Below are 13,606 nucleotides of genomic sequence, written 5' to 3'. Positions count from 1 at the left end.
CATCATTTGTCTCAGCTACAACGGTACAGAAGCTCTAATCGCCTCAGTAATGTTTCCATCATTTGTCTCAGTTACAACGGTACAGAAGCTCTAATCGCCTCAGTAATGTTTCCATCATTTGTCTCAGCTACAACGGTACAGAAGCTCTAATCGTCTCTGTAATGTTTCCATCATTTGTCTCTGTAATGTATCCATCATTTGTCTCAGCTACAACGGTACAGAAGCTCTAATCGCCTCAGTAATGTTTCCATCATTTGTCTCAGCTACAACGGTACAGAAGCTCTAATCGTCTCTGTAATGTTTCCATCATTTGTCTCAGTTACAACGGTACAGAAGCTCTAATCGTCTCAGTAATGTTTCCATCATTTGTCTCAGTTACAACGGTACAGAAGCTCTAATCGTCTCTGTAATGTTTCCATCATTTGTCTCTGTAATGTTTCCATCATTTGTCTCAGCTACAACGGTACAGAAGCTCTAATCGCCTCAGTAATGTTTCCATCATTTGTCTCTGTAATGTATCCATCATTTGTCTCAGCTACAACGGTACAGAAGCTCTAATCGTCTCAGTAATGTTTCCATCATTTGTCTCAGTTACAACGGTACAGAAGCTCTAATCGCCTCAGTAATGTTTCCATCATTTGTCTCAGCTACAGAAGCTCTAATCGCCTCTGAAATGTTTCCATCATTTGTCTCAGTTACAACGGTACAGAAGCGCTAACCGTCTCTGTAATGTTTCCATCATTTGTCTCAGCTACAACGGTACAGAAGCTCTAATCGCCTCAGTAATGTTTCCATCATTTGTCTCTGTAATGTTTCCATCATTTATCTCAGTTACAACGGTACAGAAGCTCTAATCGCCTCAGTGCTCAAGTACGAGAAGGAGAAGCTGGTGAACAAGACGGATATCCATCTGAAGATCACAGAGATCAATGACGCACAGGAATGTGGTAAGTTCTTGTACCTGGTTCCAGATATCGAAGGAAATGAGACTTCAAATTTTATAGCAGAAACTTTAAACTTGTTTTGTTAGCTATCTGAATCCAGTTAGTCATGAAATCATCCTTAGTTATGGCAGAAACTATCAACTCTTGTTTATATACCTGAATTCAGATAAATAACAAAACTAGACTTACTTCATTTTTTCCAGCAGAAACTTTAAACTTTTTGGTATCTGACTTAAGATATCTAATGAAATGATATTTAGTTCAATTTTTCTAGCAGAAAATTTAAGCTGTCTTTCAAAATGAACAACAGTTTGATTCTTTAAAAAATGATTTCACTAAAAATCTAAACAAAATACTTACTGTAGATGTCGCGATGTCTAACGAGGTATCAGGTTGGAGACGCATCTTAGCTTTGGTGACCTAATTCTACGGACTTTTTATTGTATTTAGTGACCTAATTCTGGAGACTTTTTTCTTGTATGGGTGACCGAATTCTAGATAGGTGTCAATACAATTGATCTTATTTTTATTTTAACTAAACAATATGAAAAATAAAGGAATAACATTAAGCTCAAATGCCAAATTATTCCAATAACAAAATGTGCTGATTTGAAACCTACTTTTTAATACAAATGTCAATGTAGTTGTCGAACCAGTGACGTGGGATGCAACACGTCTACTGCTTCATCTTTTCATATTTAAAAAAAAAAACAGTGACGAAATCAGATCCAAGTGCGTCGCCACCATACGAGGTTTGAAATCGCTTCCCGCAATGATGTACGCATTCAGTGTTTCTTCCAGACTTTTTTCTCCGGGGGGGGGGCACTTGAAATCTTCGGGGGGGGGGCGGTAAACTTTTTCCGGGTTGGCGGACACTGTTAAAAGTATATATTTTCTATATAAATTATATAAATTTCATTTCGTTCGGGGGGGGCGGTAAAAATTTTTCGGGGGGGCTTCGCCCCCCCCCCCCCCCCGAAGAGATGCCTGGAAGAAACTCTGTACGCATTGAACACAAAATAAGGGGGGGGGGGGAAATGCACAGTCATCATTACCTGATGATGCCCATTCCCCATGAGGCAACTTCATTTAACATTCCTACAAATGGCCCATGTAGCCCTGAGCCTGTAGGTACACACCGCCCGTGTCCCTAACATTTAATAGCTTAATTAATGACTTCAGTGGTTAATTGCAATAATGGACCAGTGTCAATTATATCATTTTAATCAGTCTTTTTTCGTACCAGATACTAATACAAGGTGTGTTCTATATTCAAATTGTGCCAGATAAATTGATACAGATTGTGCCAGATAAAATGATACATAGTGTGCCAGATAAAATGATACGATCTGTGCCTGATAAAGTGATACAGAGTGTGCCAGATAAAAATGATACAAAGTGTGCCAGATAAAACGATACAAAGTGTGCCATATAAAATGATAAAAATCGTGCCAGATAAAATGATACAAATCGTGCCAGATAAAATGATACAAATTGTGCCAGATAAAATGATACAAATTGTGCCAGATAAAATAATACAAATTGTGTTCAGATTAAAATAAACAATCTGTGTGTTCTGTATACAAATTGTATCAGATAAAATGATACAAATTGTGCCAGGTAAAATGATACAAAGTATGCCAGATAAAAACACAACATTTTTCCTGTACTCAACAGACCAAGGCTGTTCCCTCCACAAGTCACGTGACGAGTGTACCTCCTCGTGTGGGTTCGGGGCCGTGACGGGCAGGTGTGTGTGGCGGGAGGCAAACAGAACGACCATGACCCCGGACTATGAGACGTGCTCACCCAGCCTGGACACGTGCCCGGATGGGATCTGTAGCCCGCTGGAAGAATTGGAGTTTTTTTACTGCCCACAGGACTGTCTCAAAGGTAGGTGTCTATTGTATTGAGGGTAGGTGTCTATTGTATTGAGGGTAGGTGTCTATTGTATTGAGGGTAGGTGTCTATTGTATTGAGGGTAGGCGTCCATGGTATTAAAGGTGGGTGTTCATTGTATTTAAGGTAGGTGTCCATTGTATCAAAGGTAGGTGTCTATTGTAAGGTAGGTGTCTATTGTATTAAAGGTAGGTGTCCATTGTATTAAAGGTAGGCGTCCATTGTATTAAAGGTAGGTGTCCATTGTATTAAAGGTAGGCGTCAATTGTAAGGTAGGTGTCCATTGTAAGGTAGGTGTCCATTGTAAGGTAGGTGTCCATTGTATTAAAGGTAGGTGTCCATTGTATTAAAGGTAGGTGTCCATTGTATTAAAGGTAGGTGTCCATTGTATTAAAGGTAGGTGTCCATTGTATTAAAGGTAGGTGTCCATTGTATTAAAGGTAGGTGTCCATTGTATTAAAGGTAGGTGTCCATTGTAAGGTAGGTGTCCATTGTATTAAAGGTAGGTGTCCATTGTATTAAAGGTAGGTGTCCATTGTATTAAAGGTAGGTGCCCATTGTATTAAAGGTAGGTGTCCATTGTATTAAAGGTAGGTGTCCATTGTATTAAAGGTAGGTGTACATTGTATTAAAGGTAGGTGTCCATTGTATTAAAGGTAGGTGTCCATTGTATTAAAGGTAGGTGTCCATTGTATTAAAGGTAGGTGTCCATTGTATTAAAGGTAGGTGTCCATTTTAAGGTAGGTGTCTATTGTATTAAACGTAGGTGTCCATTGTATTAAAGGTAGGTGTCCATTGTATTAAAGGTAGGTGTCCATTGTATTAAAGGTAGGTGTACATTGTATTAAAGGTAGGTGTCCATTGTATTAAAGGTAGGTGTCCATTGTATTAAAGGTGGGTGTCCATTGTATTAAAAGTAGGTGTCCATTGTATCAAAGGTAGGTGTCCATTGTATTAAAGGTAGGTGTCCATTGTATTAAAGGTAGGTGTCCATTGTTTTCAAAGTATGAGTCCATTGTATTAAAGGTAGGTGTCCATTGTATTAAAGGTAGGTGTCCATTGTATTAAAGGTAGGTGTCCATTATATTTAAGGTAGGTGTACATTGTATTAAAGGTAGGTGTCCATTGTATTAAAGGTAGGTGTCCATTGTATTAAAGGTAGGTGTCCATTGTATTAAAGGTAGGTGTCCATTGTATTAAAGGTAGGTGTCCATTGTATTAAAGGTAGGTGTCCATTGTATTAAAGGTAGGTGTCCATTGTATCAAAGGTAGGTGTCCATTGTATTAAAGGTAGGTGTCCATTGTATTAAAGGTAGGTGTCCATTGTATTTAAGGTAGGTGTCCATTGTATTAAAGGTAGGTGTCCATTGTATTAAAGGTAGGTGTCCATTGTATTCAAGGTAGGTGTACATTGTATTAAAGGTAGGTGTACATTGTATTAAAGGTAGGTGTCCATTGTATTAAAGGTAGGTGTCCATTGTATTAAAGGTAGGTGTCCATTGTATTAAAGGTAGGTGTCCATTGTATTAAAGGTAGGTGTCCATTGTATTAAAGGTAGGTGTCCATTGTATTAAAGGTAGGTGTCCATTGTATTAAAGGTAGGTGTCCATTGTATTAAAGGTAGGTGTCCATTGTATCAAAGGTAGGTGTCCATTGTATTAAAGGTAGGTGTACATTGTATTAAAGGTGGGTGTCCATTGTATTAAAGGTAGGTGTACATTGTATTAAAGGTTGGTGTCCATTGTATTAAAGGTAGGTGTACATTGTTTTCAAGGTATAAGTCCATTGTATTAAAGGTAGGTGTCCATTGTATTATAGGTAGGTGTCCATTGTATTAAAGGTAGGTGTCCATTGTATTAAAGGTAGGTGTCCATTGTAAGGTAGGTGCCCATTGTATTAAAGGTAGGTGTCCATTGTATTAAAGGTAGGTATCCATTGTAAGGTATGTGTCCATTGTATTAAAGGTAGGTGTCCATGGTATTAAAGGTAGGTGTTCATTGTATTAATTGTAGGTGTCCATTGTATTAAAGGTAGGTGTCCATTGTATTAAAGGTAGGTGTCCATTGTATTAAAGATAGGTGTCCATTGTATTAAAGGTAGGTGTCCATTGTATTAAAGGTAGGTGTCCATTGTATTAAAGGTAGGTATCCATTGTAAGGTATGTGTCCATTGTATTAAAGGTAGGTGTCCATGGTATTAAAGGTAGGTGTCCATTGTATTAAAGGTAGGTGTCCATTGTATTAAAGGTAGGTGTCCATTGTATTAAAGGTAGGTGTCCATTGTATTCAAGGTAGGTGTTAATGGTAGGCGTCCAATTGATAAAAGGTAAGCATCTAACTCATTACTGCTGACGAGACTGCACAAAAAAAACATTTGCTAAAAGAATATAATTTCCTGCTATAAACCCATCGCTAGTAACCACATGCAAATAGTGCTGGTGATTACAAGAAAATAATGTTTACAGTACTTTGCGAGATCGTAGGCATGACCTCATATTCTATATACGACACGGCACTTAGTTTCTACCTGGAGACGTGAGTTACGACACCTGTCAGGTAAACCATAGACTATCTGTACGGTGTTAGAAAGGAACCTTCTAGAATAGCAGGGCCATCACTTACAGTTAAGATTAATATCTGATATCTGTGCGTTGAACAGTGATTTTAGTTCGCGAGTTAATGAGAAGACATCGAATAGCGAGTAGTAAACCAGCTCAGTCGAACCACTGATGAATGGATTATGACGATTTGTGTGATATGCAAGAGGTCAAATAAGAAATATTTCGTCTGAGGATGGAGGAACAACAAGCTAATATTTAGATATTGTTTGTGGGGGTTACAAATTTGTTAGATGGCTGACAATGACAGAAGGCTCCGTCTCGGCAGTCTTGTAATAGTCTTCAAATCCAACAGCTCTTTAAAAAATCCTCAGTAGTTTAACTTAAAGAAACAATTTGTGTTAAAATCCCCAGTAGTTAAACTTTAAGTGACAATTTTTTTAACATCCTCAGTAGTTTAACTTACATTAACATTTTTTTTTAAATCCTCAGAAACTTACAGTAACATCTTTTGTTAAAATCCTCAGTAGTTAAACTTAAAGAAACAATTTTTGTTAAAATCCTCAGTAGTTAAGCTTACAATGAAAATTTGTTCGTCTTCTTCTAATAAAAAAAAACCAAGCAAGCACCTACGACCCTTATAGAATCTACATCAAGGCTAAGTTTACTCCGATTAGCACAATGTGCTGCCAAAAGACTTGAAACTCCGGCGAACTATGAAGACATCACATTCGACTATTCTCAGACTATAGCGCCGACTTGTTTTATTTCTGTTTGGTCGAGTCGTTTCCCAACTCCCAAAAGCAAGAGTTCACGGGTTGACTGAAAATTGTCCATCTCCACAGATAACGTTGGCGGCCAGGCCTCGAAAAACCCCGGGGGTCGGGGCATCGCCATGGGCAAGGGTGTGTGTTCCTGTGACCTTGACAGAGAGTGTGTCTGCGAGGTTCCGATTGGCTGGAACAGAACCAGTCCAGCAGGACGTGTAGGTAGGTCAGTTCAAGGTCATACACGTGCGCCAAGGTTAGCAGTGTAGATCAATACTATTTATAGGGGAGGGGGCTCAAGGTCACAATTATTGTCATAGTAGGTCAAGGTCGTCTATCTGTGGGTTAAGGTTACTAGGGGTCATCCTGGTTACTAGAGTAGGCCGATGTTGCCCCTCCCCATCTATTCCCATCTCATGTATCCCCATCCTAACCATCCTCACCCCCCCCTATCCCTTCCCCAACCCACCTTTCACCACGCCACCTAACCCCACACCATCTATGCCCATCCCGCACATCCCTTACATTATCTATCCCAACCTATCCCCACCCCTCATATCCCCACCCCCACCTATCCCCACCCCCACCATCCCCATCTACGTCACACTCCACCAAGAAAAAAAAACGTCAGGTTTTACCCACGAGTTACATAACAAAAGTCTCAAACAAACGTCATTAGCTATTTATAGATCTGGAATTAACCCAAAGACTCCGACCTATTTGTTCTTGATGCCATACAAAGTTGACCCCTCCAAGACGTAATTAAAATTTGTTTGTCTTCCCGTCCTTCGCTGTCAGCTCTTTTAGTTCTGTTTACAAAAACAGAAACTTTTTTTTTAACCTAACCGGTTTAAAATACTGCTACAATTTTAATTGGCAACATAATTATGATTATCAGGCTAATTTAAATTAATACGGTGGTGGGACGGTTGTCACATGTCATAAAGGTAGGTCAGGGGTTTAGGGTTAAAAAATAACCTGACATTGTAACAAAATACTATGTATATAATTATAACATCACAAAAATATTAACTATTATAATAGTTTTTTTTATATATATTAGTAGTAGGACTATTGTGTTCGTTATTATTTTTTTTTTATTATTACCGTAATAATTATAATTAATTTGGTAATTGGCTAAAATTATTAGTAAAAGAAATAATTTTCAACAATCGCAACAATAACCCTGATTAAATTAGTCCTTAAAGTAGTAGAAGTAATAATGTAATGATACTAATATAAACCACATACTCCGTAATAAAAATGATAATAAGTGTCCCCTTTCTGCCTATACTTCTATTGTTACAAAATGAAATAAATATCCATTTGTTATCAAATAAATTCTTATGAAAATAAAAATTTAGTCTAAATCTAGACTATGATGAATAAGTATTGATAGCAAAGTGTTTATTTGTACCGATGAAGAAAGCAGATAATCCAAGGAAATTCTCAATGGACTAACAAAGCCACTCTAGATTTGTATAACAAGGTACCGACGCTACCATTGATCTGATTGGCTAAAAAAGAAATCCAGCTCCCATAATACCCTGGCATGACGTCTGCGCTTGACGTTCTGGAGTACAGATTGGGGTCAAGGCGGGCTTTGCTGGTCTTTTAGTACCGGGGTCAAGTAAATCTCGCGGGATTTGATGAGAGCGAGAAGTGGGCGAGTTTTGAAATGCCGAACAAATGACCAAGTGCTCAGAACAGAAAAATAAACTCCGATCAATTAAAAACGTAGCAAGTACACCCATGAATAATGCGCGGACGTGTGTGAAGAAAGTTCAAAAAAGTTAACAGCTAAAAATATAAAAACACTAACAAGTAGTGATTTTCATCACTGTTCGGCAGTTCATTCCTTTTTTTTCTGGGCTAACGGTCGTTTAGTCATTACGTCAGTGCTTAAAAGGCGGGAGGGGGAGGGGTCAGACTTTGGTGATTATTTGTGAGTAGGGGTAGGGATGTTTCAGAAAATGTGACGTTTTTATTTAATTAAAATAGGACAAACAATTATGAAAAAATGCTTCTAATGTCTAACATAAAGAGTCTAACACAAATAGGGTAGGGATGTTTCAGAAAATGTGATGTTTTTTTTTAAATTAACATAGGACAAACAATTATGAAAAATGCTTCTAATGTCTAACATAAATAGTCTAACACTAACACAAATGTTGTAATACCAAGCTCAAATATTCTAATATCTAACCCATATTGTCTAATGTCCTACAAAAATGTTCTCTCGCCCCCCCCCCCCCTCCCCCACCTCAGGACGTCAGCAGGTCTCAGAGAACCCCCTACCCCCCACCAGTGACGAGGTGTGCTCCCAGAACTGCCGGACCGGCATCGCCGTCTCCGTGTCCTGCCTGCTGGTCATCACGATTCTAGCCGCCGTCGTCTGGGCAGTCTGGCGCCGCCGGGAGGGCCGCTCGTCCATGTCTCTGAAACATGTCAACAGTCTGGTTTCCATGGCAGCCGTGCCATCGGACTACATCGTGGACGACTCACGTGACCAGAGGCCCCACCCCAACAGGCCGAGCTCTTCACCAGCTTCAGGTCCTAACAAGCTCGGGCTGGCTCAAGAGATTGTAAGTCACGAGTTATGAGTCGTAAGTCATGAGTCATGAGTCATGAGTCGTAAGTCATAGGTCATGAGTCGTGTCACGAGTCACGAGTCATGAGCTCTGAGTCGTAAGTCATGAGTCATGAGTCATGAGTCAGGAGTTTAAAGTCGTGAGTCGTGAGTCGTGAGTCATGAGTCGTAAGTCATGAGTCATGATTCATGAGTCGTAATCTAGAGACATGAGTTATGAGTTATGGATTATTAGTTGTGAGTCACAAGTCACGAGTCCTAAGTCATGTAACAATCTGTTAGTCATACATATTAATTCCTGTATCGTGGGTCATATCTCATATGCCATATGTCATAGGCTGCATGCCACATTCGCTAGTTACATGTAACATGTCAAATGTCATGTGTAATATACAATATGACATATGACATGTACCGTGACACATGTCACATGTCACGTCATGTGCAATATACAATATGACATATGACATGTACCGTGACATATGTCACATGTCATGACACATGTTATTTGTCATATGACATAGGTCATGGATTATACGTCATACGTAATAAACCACATGTCATTTTTCACCATTGTCTCATCATGCGCCATAAGGCATGACACAAAATACGATAGCTCCATTAAAACATAAACAGCGTCAACTCTCGCTACAAAATTCTCTTCAGTAGTCATGTGTATGTTGTATGTTCTATCTTGTGTGCGCTGGTTTCTTGTGTTATATGTGCCATAATTATCTTACTACTCTGACCATCTGTGTGTGCCTGTATGTTAAAGTAGTATGATGTTTTTTAATGTCGAACTAATCTGCTCTGGAAAAATCGTGTATGAACCTATTTCCCAATCTGTATGCACCTGTCTGTCACAGTAATGTGTTTTTAAAGGTGACCAGAAATATACGCAATGGAAAAAAGCGCAACGGAAAATAGCGCAAACAGAAAAAGCGCACAAAGAAAAATGCGCTTTTTTCCGTTGAGCTTTTTTCAGTTGCGCATCTTTCTGGGAACTTTTTAAATGTCAAGCCAACCTGTTCTGGTAGAACCATGTATGAACCTATTTCCTCATCTGTATGTATCAGTTAAAGTAGTTTTTTAATGTCATGCAAATCTGCTTTGGTAAAACCACGTATGAACCTATTTCCCAATATGTATGTATCTGTTTGTTAAAGTAATTTTTAAATGTCAAGCCAATCTGTTCTGGTAGAACCATGTATGAACCTATTTCCCAATCTGTATGTATCTGTTAAATAAGTTTTTAAATGTCACTCAAATCTGCTCTGATAAAACCATGTATGAACCAACTTCACAGTATGAAGACAAGTGGGAGTTCCCTCGAAGTTACCTGACCCTGGAACACGCCATAGGGGAGGGGGAGTTTGGGCAGGTGGTCAGGGCCCAGGCCATGATGCTGAATGGACAGGAGGGGAAGACGGTGGTGGCCGTCAAGATGTTAAAACGTGAGTACCCTTCACGTCAAATTCTCGTAATGTCGAAAGGACGTGCTTAGGTTTAAAATAGCCCTTACTGTCGAAATAATTTAAACGATTATTTCGAAATTTTAAAAATAATTTTCGTAATTTTATTTTTAATATAAATTTTAGATCTTACATCTTTTTTTTTAAAATCTAAAATATTTCATACTTGTTATATATTTTTTAAAACAATTTTGATAGCACAGCTATTTTTGAATTACAACATCTCCGTATCAGCATTAAGTGTGACATCATTGTTTTGTGTCTATAATAGTGATGTAAGACATCGGAAGATTTCATATTTTTAGTTAACCATGATATTATTGTATGAACTGATACGCACAGGTTAATTTAGATAGAAATGACGACAAGTTTGACCATTACAAATGAATGTTGTGTGCACGTTGAGTGAGCAAGGAAGAAAGCACGTGCAGAAGTAATCTGCACGCGCGTGTTTATATGTGGGTGTGGGGGTATGTGGGTGGGTGGGTGGGAACGTGTGGGTTGTTTGCGTTTTGCTATCTTGCGTTATACAAGCCTCGAATCTTTTTCTAAGATGCCAGCGTTGTTTAAATCCTCTAAAATTAGCAAAAGTTCATCTTTGTAATTAAAATCTTAAATCACGTTTTCCTGCCCGATTGTCAGAGAGAAAAAAAAACTCTCCCCACACTCTCCCTATACTCTCCCACATTCTCCTACACAAAAAACCGGAACCGGCAACAAAATTCCGGTCTACTTGAGATGCCGGCGTTCCAGGCAAAATGTCAGGCGCTAATGAGAGAGAAAAGTTTTTTTTTAAAATGATAAGTTATTCAATTCTATGTCGGATGTAGACTTTAACATGCTTTTATTTAGCTGATGGCTTTTTGGGTTTTAGAAATGACAAAATGACACTCTCTAAAAATGAAGAATAATTTCATAAAACATCGAGAGTTATGTCCCTGTTACATTTATCAGATTCAGTCTAGTTGTCCAGTAGAACCAAAAATAACCGTAAAATTGTTTCAGCTGTAGTTTAAACAGAAATCTCTAATGACGATTTCTATACAGCCTTCGGAGCTAACTTTTAATTTCCCAGGGCATAGTCCAGCGCCTTAATAAAAAAAAATGTCTAAATAACCAATTTATTTCAGAAAAAAAAATAAACAGAAATATCTGAAAATTTCAAAAGTTTCTTTAACAATAAAATAAAAACGGAATTTCTAAAGAATTAATATTATTACAAACAATAAAAGGTGAATTTAAAATAAGGTGATGGGAATTCTTTAACCGCAAACAAATAAACGAACGTGTTTGAAAATTGCGAAAATAATTTCTTGCCGAGTGTGTGGAGACAAGCCCGACCCTGATGAAACTTTAATGACGTTACGCTCCGCTGGGTGTCTTGCAGACGTCACGGCATTCATACCCACATCTTTGATGTTGTCCCACCTCGAAGATTTACTTTTATTGTTATTTTAACAGTTCATTATTTCCGGGCTTTTCTTTTTTTTTTAAATTTAACATTTTATATAAATGATTTTTTAAAGAAGTAAATTTAATGAAAATAAAGTTAACGTTATTGTAGATCCTGGTTCGTTTCTTTATGTTGCAAAATCAAACGTTTGTAACAAAGATTTAATCAAGCACGAATGTTGTATAGCAAACTGCTGACGTTAATGGGATTTGAATGTAAGTTTTTAGTGCTATATGGTGCTAATTCGGTTCAATCGGTCTGATGGTTCGGCGGAGGTCAAGACACACCCGGCACATTTGATTCATGGTGGTTTTGGCAGGGCGGACTATAGAACTATTTTAAGGAGGGTTCGGTGAATGCGCTAGTGGGGTTCGGTACCTTCTAAAATTGTGAAGTTTTGATTACTTATAACCAGGAGGAGTGTTATAAGGTGTGCAACTATTTTAAGGTCTGCAAAAATTATAAGGTGTGCGACTAATATAAGGTGTGCACCTATTATAAGATGTATAAGGTGTGCATCTATTTATTTTTTATTCCACTGATTAGGCGATAATTACATGTGTAGTTTGTATATAAAATGGACATTCGAATCTTTTTGGAATGGGATGGACTAAAAGTAGTATAAGTGAAGTCACTCTCGCATGGGAGATTGTGTATATACTGAGATCAGGAGGTCAGATGGGTTAATGTGAAGATAGATTTATTGAAGAAAATAAGGACAAGCAATTTGTCATAGAAATATAGTAACTAGGTAGTCCAAACTGAAATTAACTATTGATTGCAGACTTCTGGAGTGACTATATCATGAAAGAACTTTTAACTGTAAGGTCTATGCCACAAATTTTATAAAAATATCTCAATAAATAAAAAAGTTATGCGATTTTTAAAAAAGCAAAATTTGGTAAAAAACTGATTTTCAAAAAGTGCCATTTTTGAGAACCCATATTTTTTAAACTAAATAACATAGAAGTGTGGAAATTGGTAAAGTTGCTGCAAAGTTTGTAATATATATGCCCAATTTTTTTCAGTCATCTAAAATGAGTCTTTCTAAGGTAAAAAAATAATTGAAAATGACAAAAATGCGTTTTGGTCACTTTTATTTTCATAAAAAAAAAAAATCAATTTTTTTTTTTTGCTTTGGAATAACTCTAAAATTATTGTGTTGGTAACATCGACGTGGAAAAATGTGTTAATTATTTTCAAAAATCACATGAGTTAAAATATTATTTTAAAAAATACCACAGTTATCTAGTGCAGGACAAACAGAATCAAAATTTAGTAGAGTAAATGTAATGTAATGTAGTTTAATAAAGATGTGATGCCTACAAGTGATGCAGCAGTTGATGCCACATGCTTTGGTTTCTTTTCAAACCTGATAACTGCTTTGGGGGAACAGTTTTGGGGGAACATCTTTGTACGTCTTGTTTCCCTCAACCTTGATCTTGTGGAGCATCAAGAGTAAGTAATATGTTTTGGGAATTGTAGGGGGGAGGGGGGAGTGGGGTCTTGGCCTTCTTCCCTTCCCTTGTAAGGAAAGTTCTGGATAGGTCACCATAAATGTCTCCAGCTATGGAATAAATAATTGATTTAGTGATTAATAAAATAGAATTAAATTTACTACTAGCCTATTGTGTAGGCCTACTATTTGTCCTATGACTATAACTGGAAACATATGAAAAAGCCTGAAAACACCTTTTTGTTAAAAGTAATTTATATTTTTTAATATATATTTTTAAGAGTAATTCTACTGAATGAAATTTGAAATAATCGTTGCTTGTCCCACAATGGTTGAGATATCCAATGATGAAGATGCCATACTGTGGTTCTCAACATCCTATAGGACAACTTAACTGTCCTTCATTGTTACTATTATATGCATATAAAATAAATAAATAATGAGAAATACTACTAGTACTACTTACAC

General features: G+C 37.5%; 1 protein-coding gene across 1 annotated transcript in view; it reads left to right on the top strand.

The window, feature by feature from the left end:
• Positions 1–13,606, top strand: part of LOC131952656 (proto-oncogene tyrosine-protein kinase receptor Ret) — a 116,812-nt gene that overhangs the window by 80,763 nt on the left and 22,443 nt on the right. The window contains exons 10-14 of the mRNA XM_059315454.1: positions 832–947; positions 2,622–2,837; positions 6,246–6,389; positions 8,436–8,752; positions 10,064–10,211. Of these exons, the coding sequence (XP_059171437.1) occupies positions 832–947; positions 2,622–2,837; positions 6,246–6,389; positions 8,436–8,752; positions 10,064–10,211 (941 nt within the window). The remainder of the gene's footprint in view (positions 1–831; positions 948–2,621; positions 2,838–6,245; positions 6,390–8,435; positions 8,753–10,063; positions 10,212–13,606) is intronic.

Source organism: Physella acuta, unplaced genomic scaffold (assembly GCF_028476545.2).
Source record: "Physella acuta isolate Inbredline_101_S28 unplaced genomic scaffold, ASM2847654v3 ptg000008l, whole genome shotgun sequence".
Taxonomy (NCBI): domain Eukaryota; kingdom Metazoa; phylum Mollusca; class Gastropoda; family Physidae; genus Physella; species Physella acuta.
This window is presented reverse-complemented; position numbering and strand designations above follow the sequence as displayed.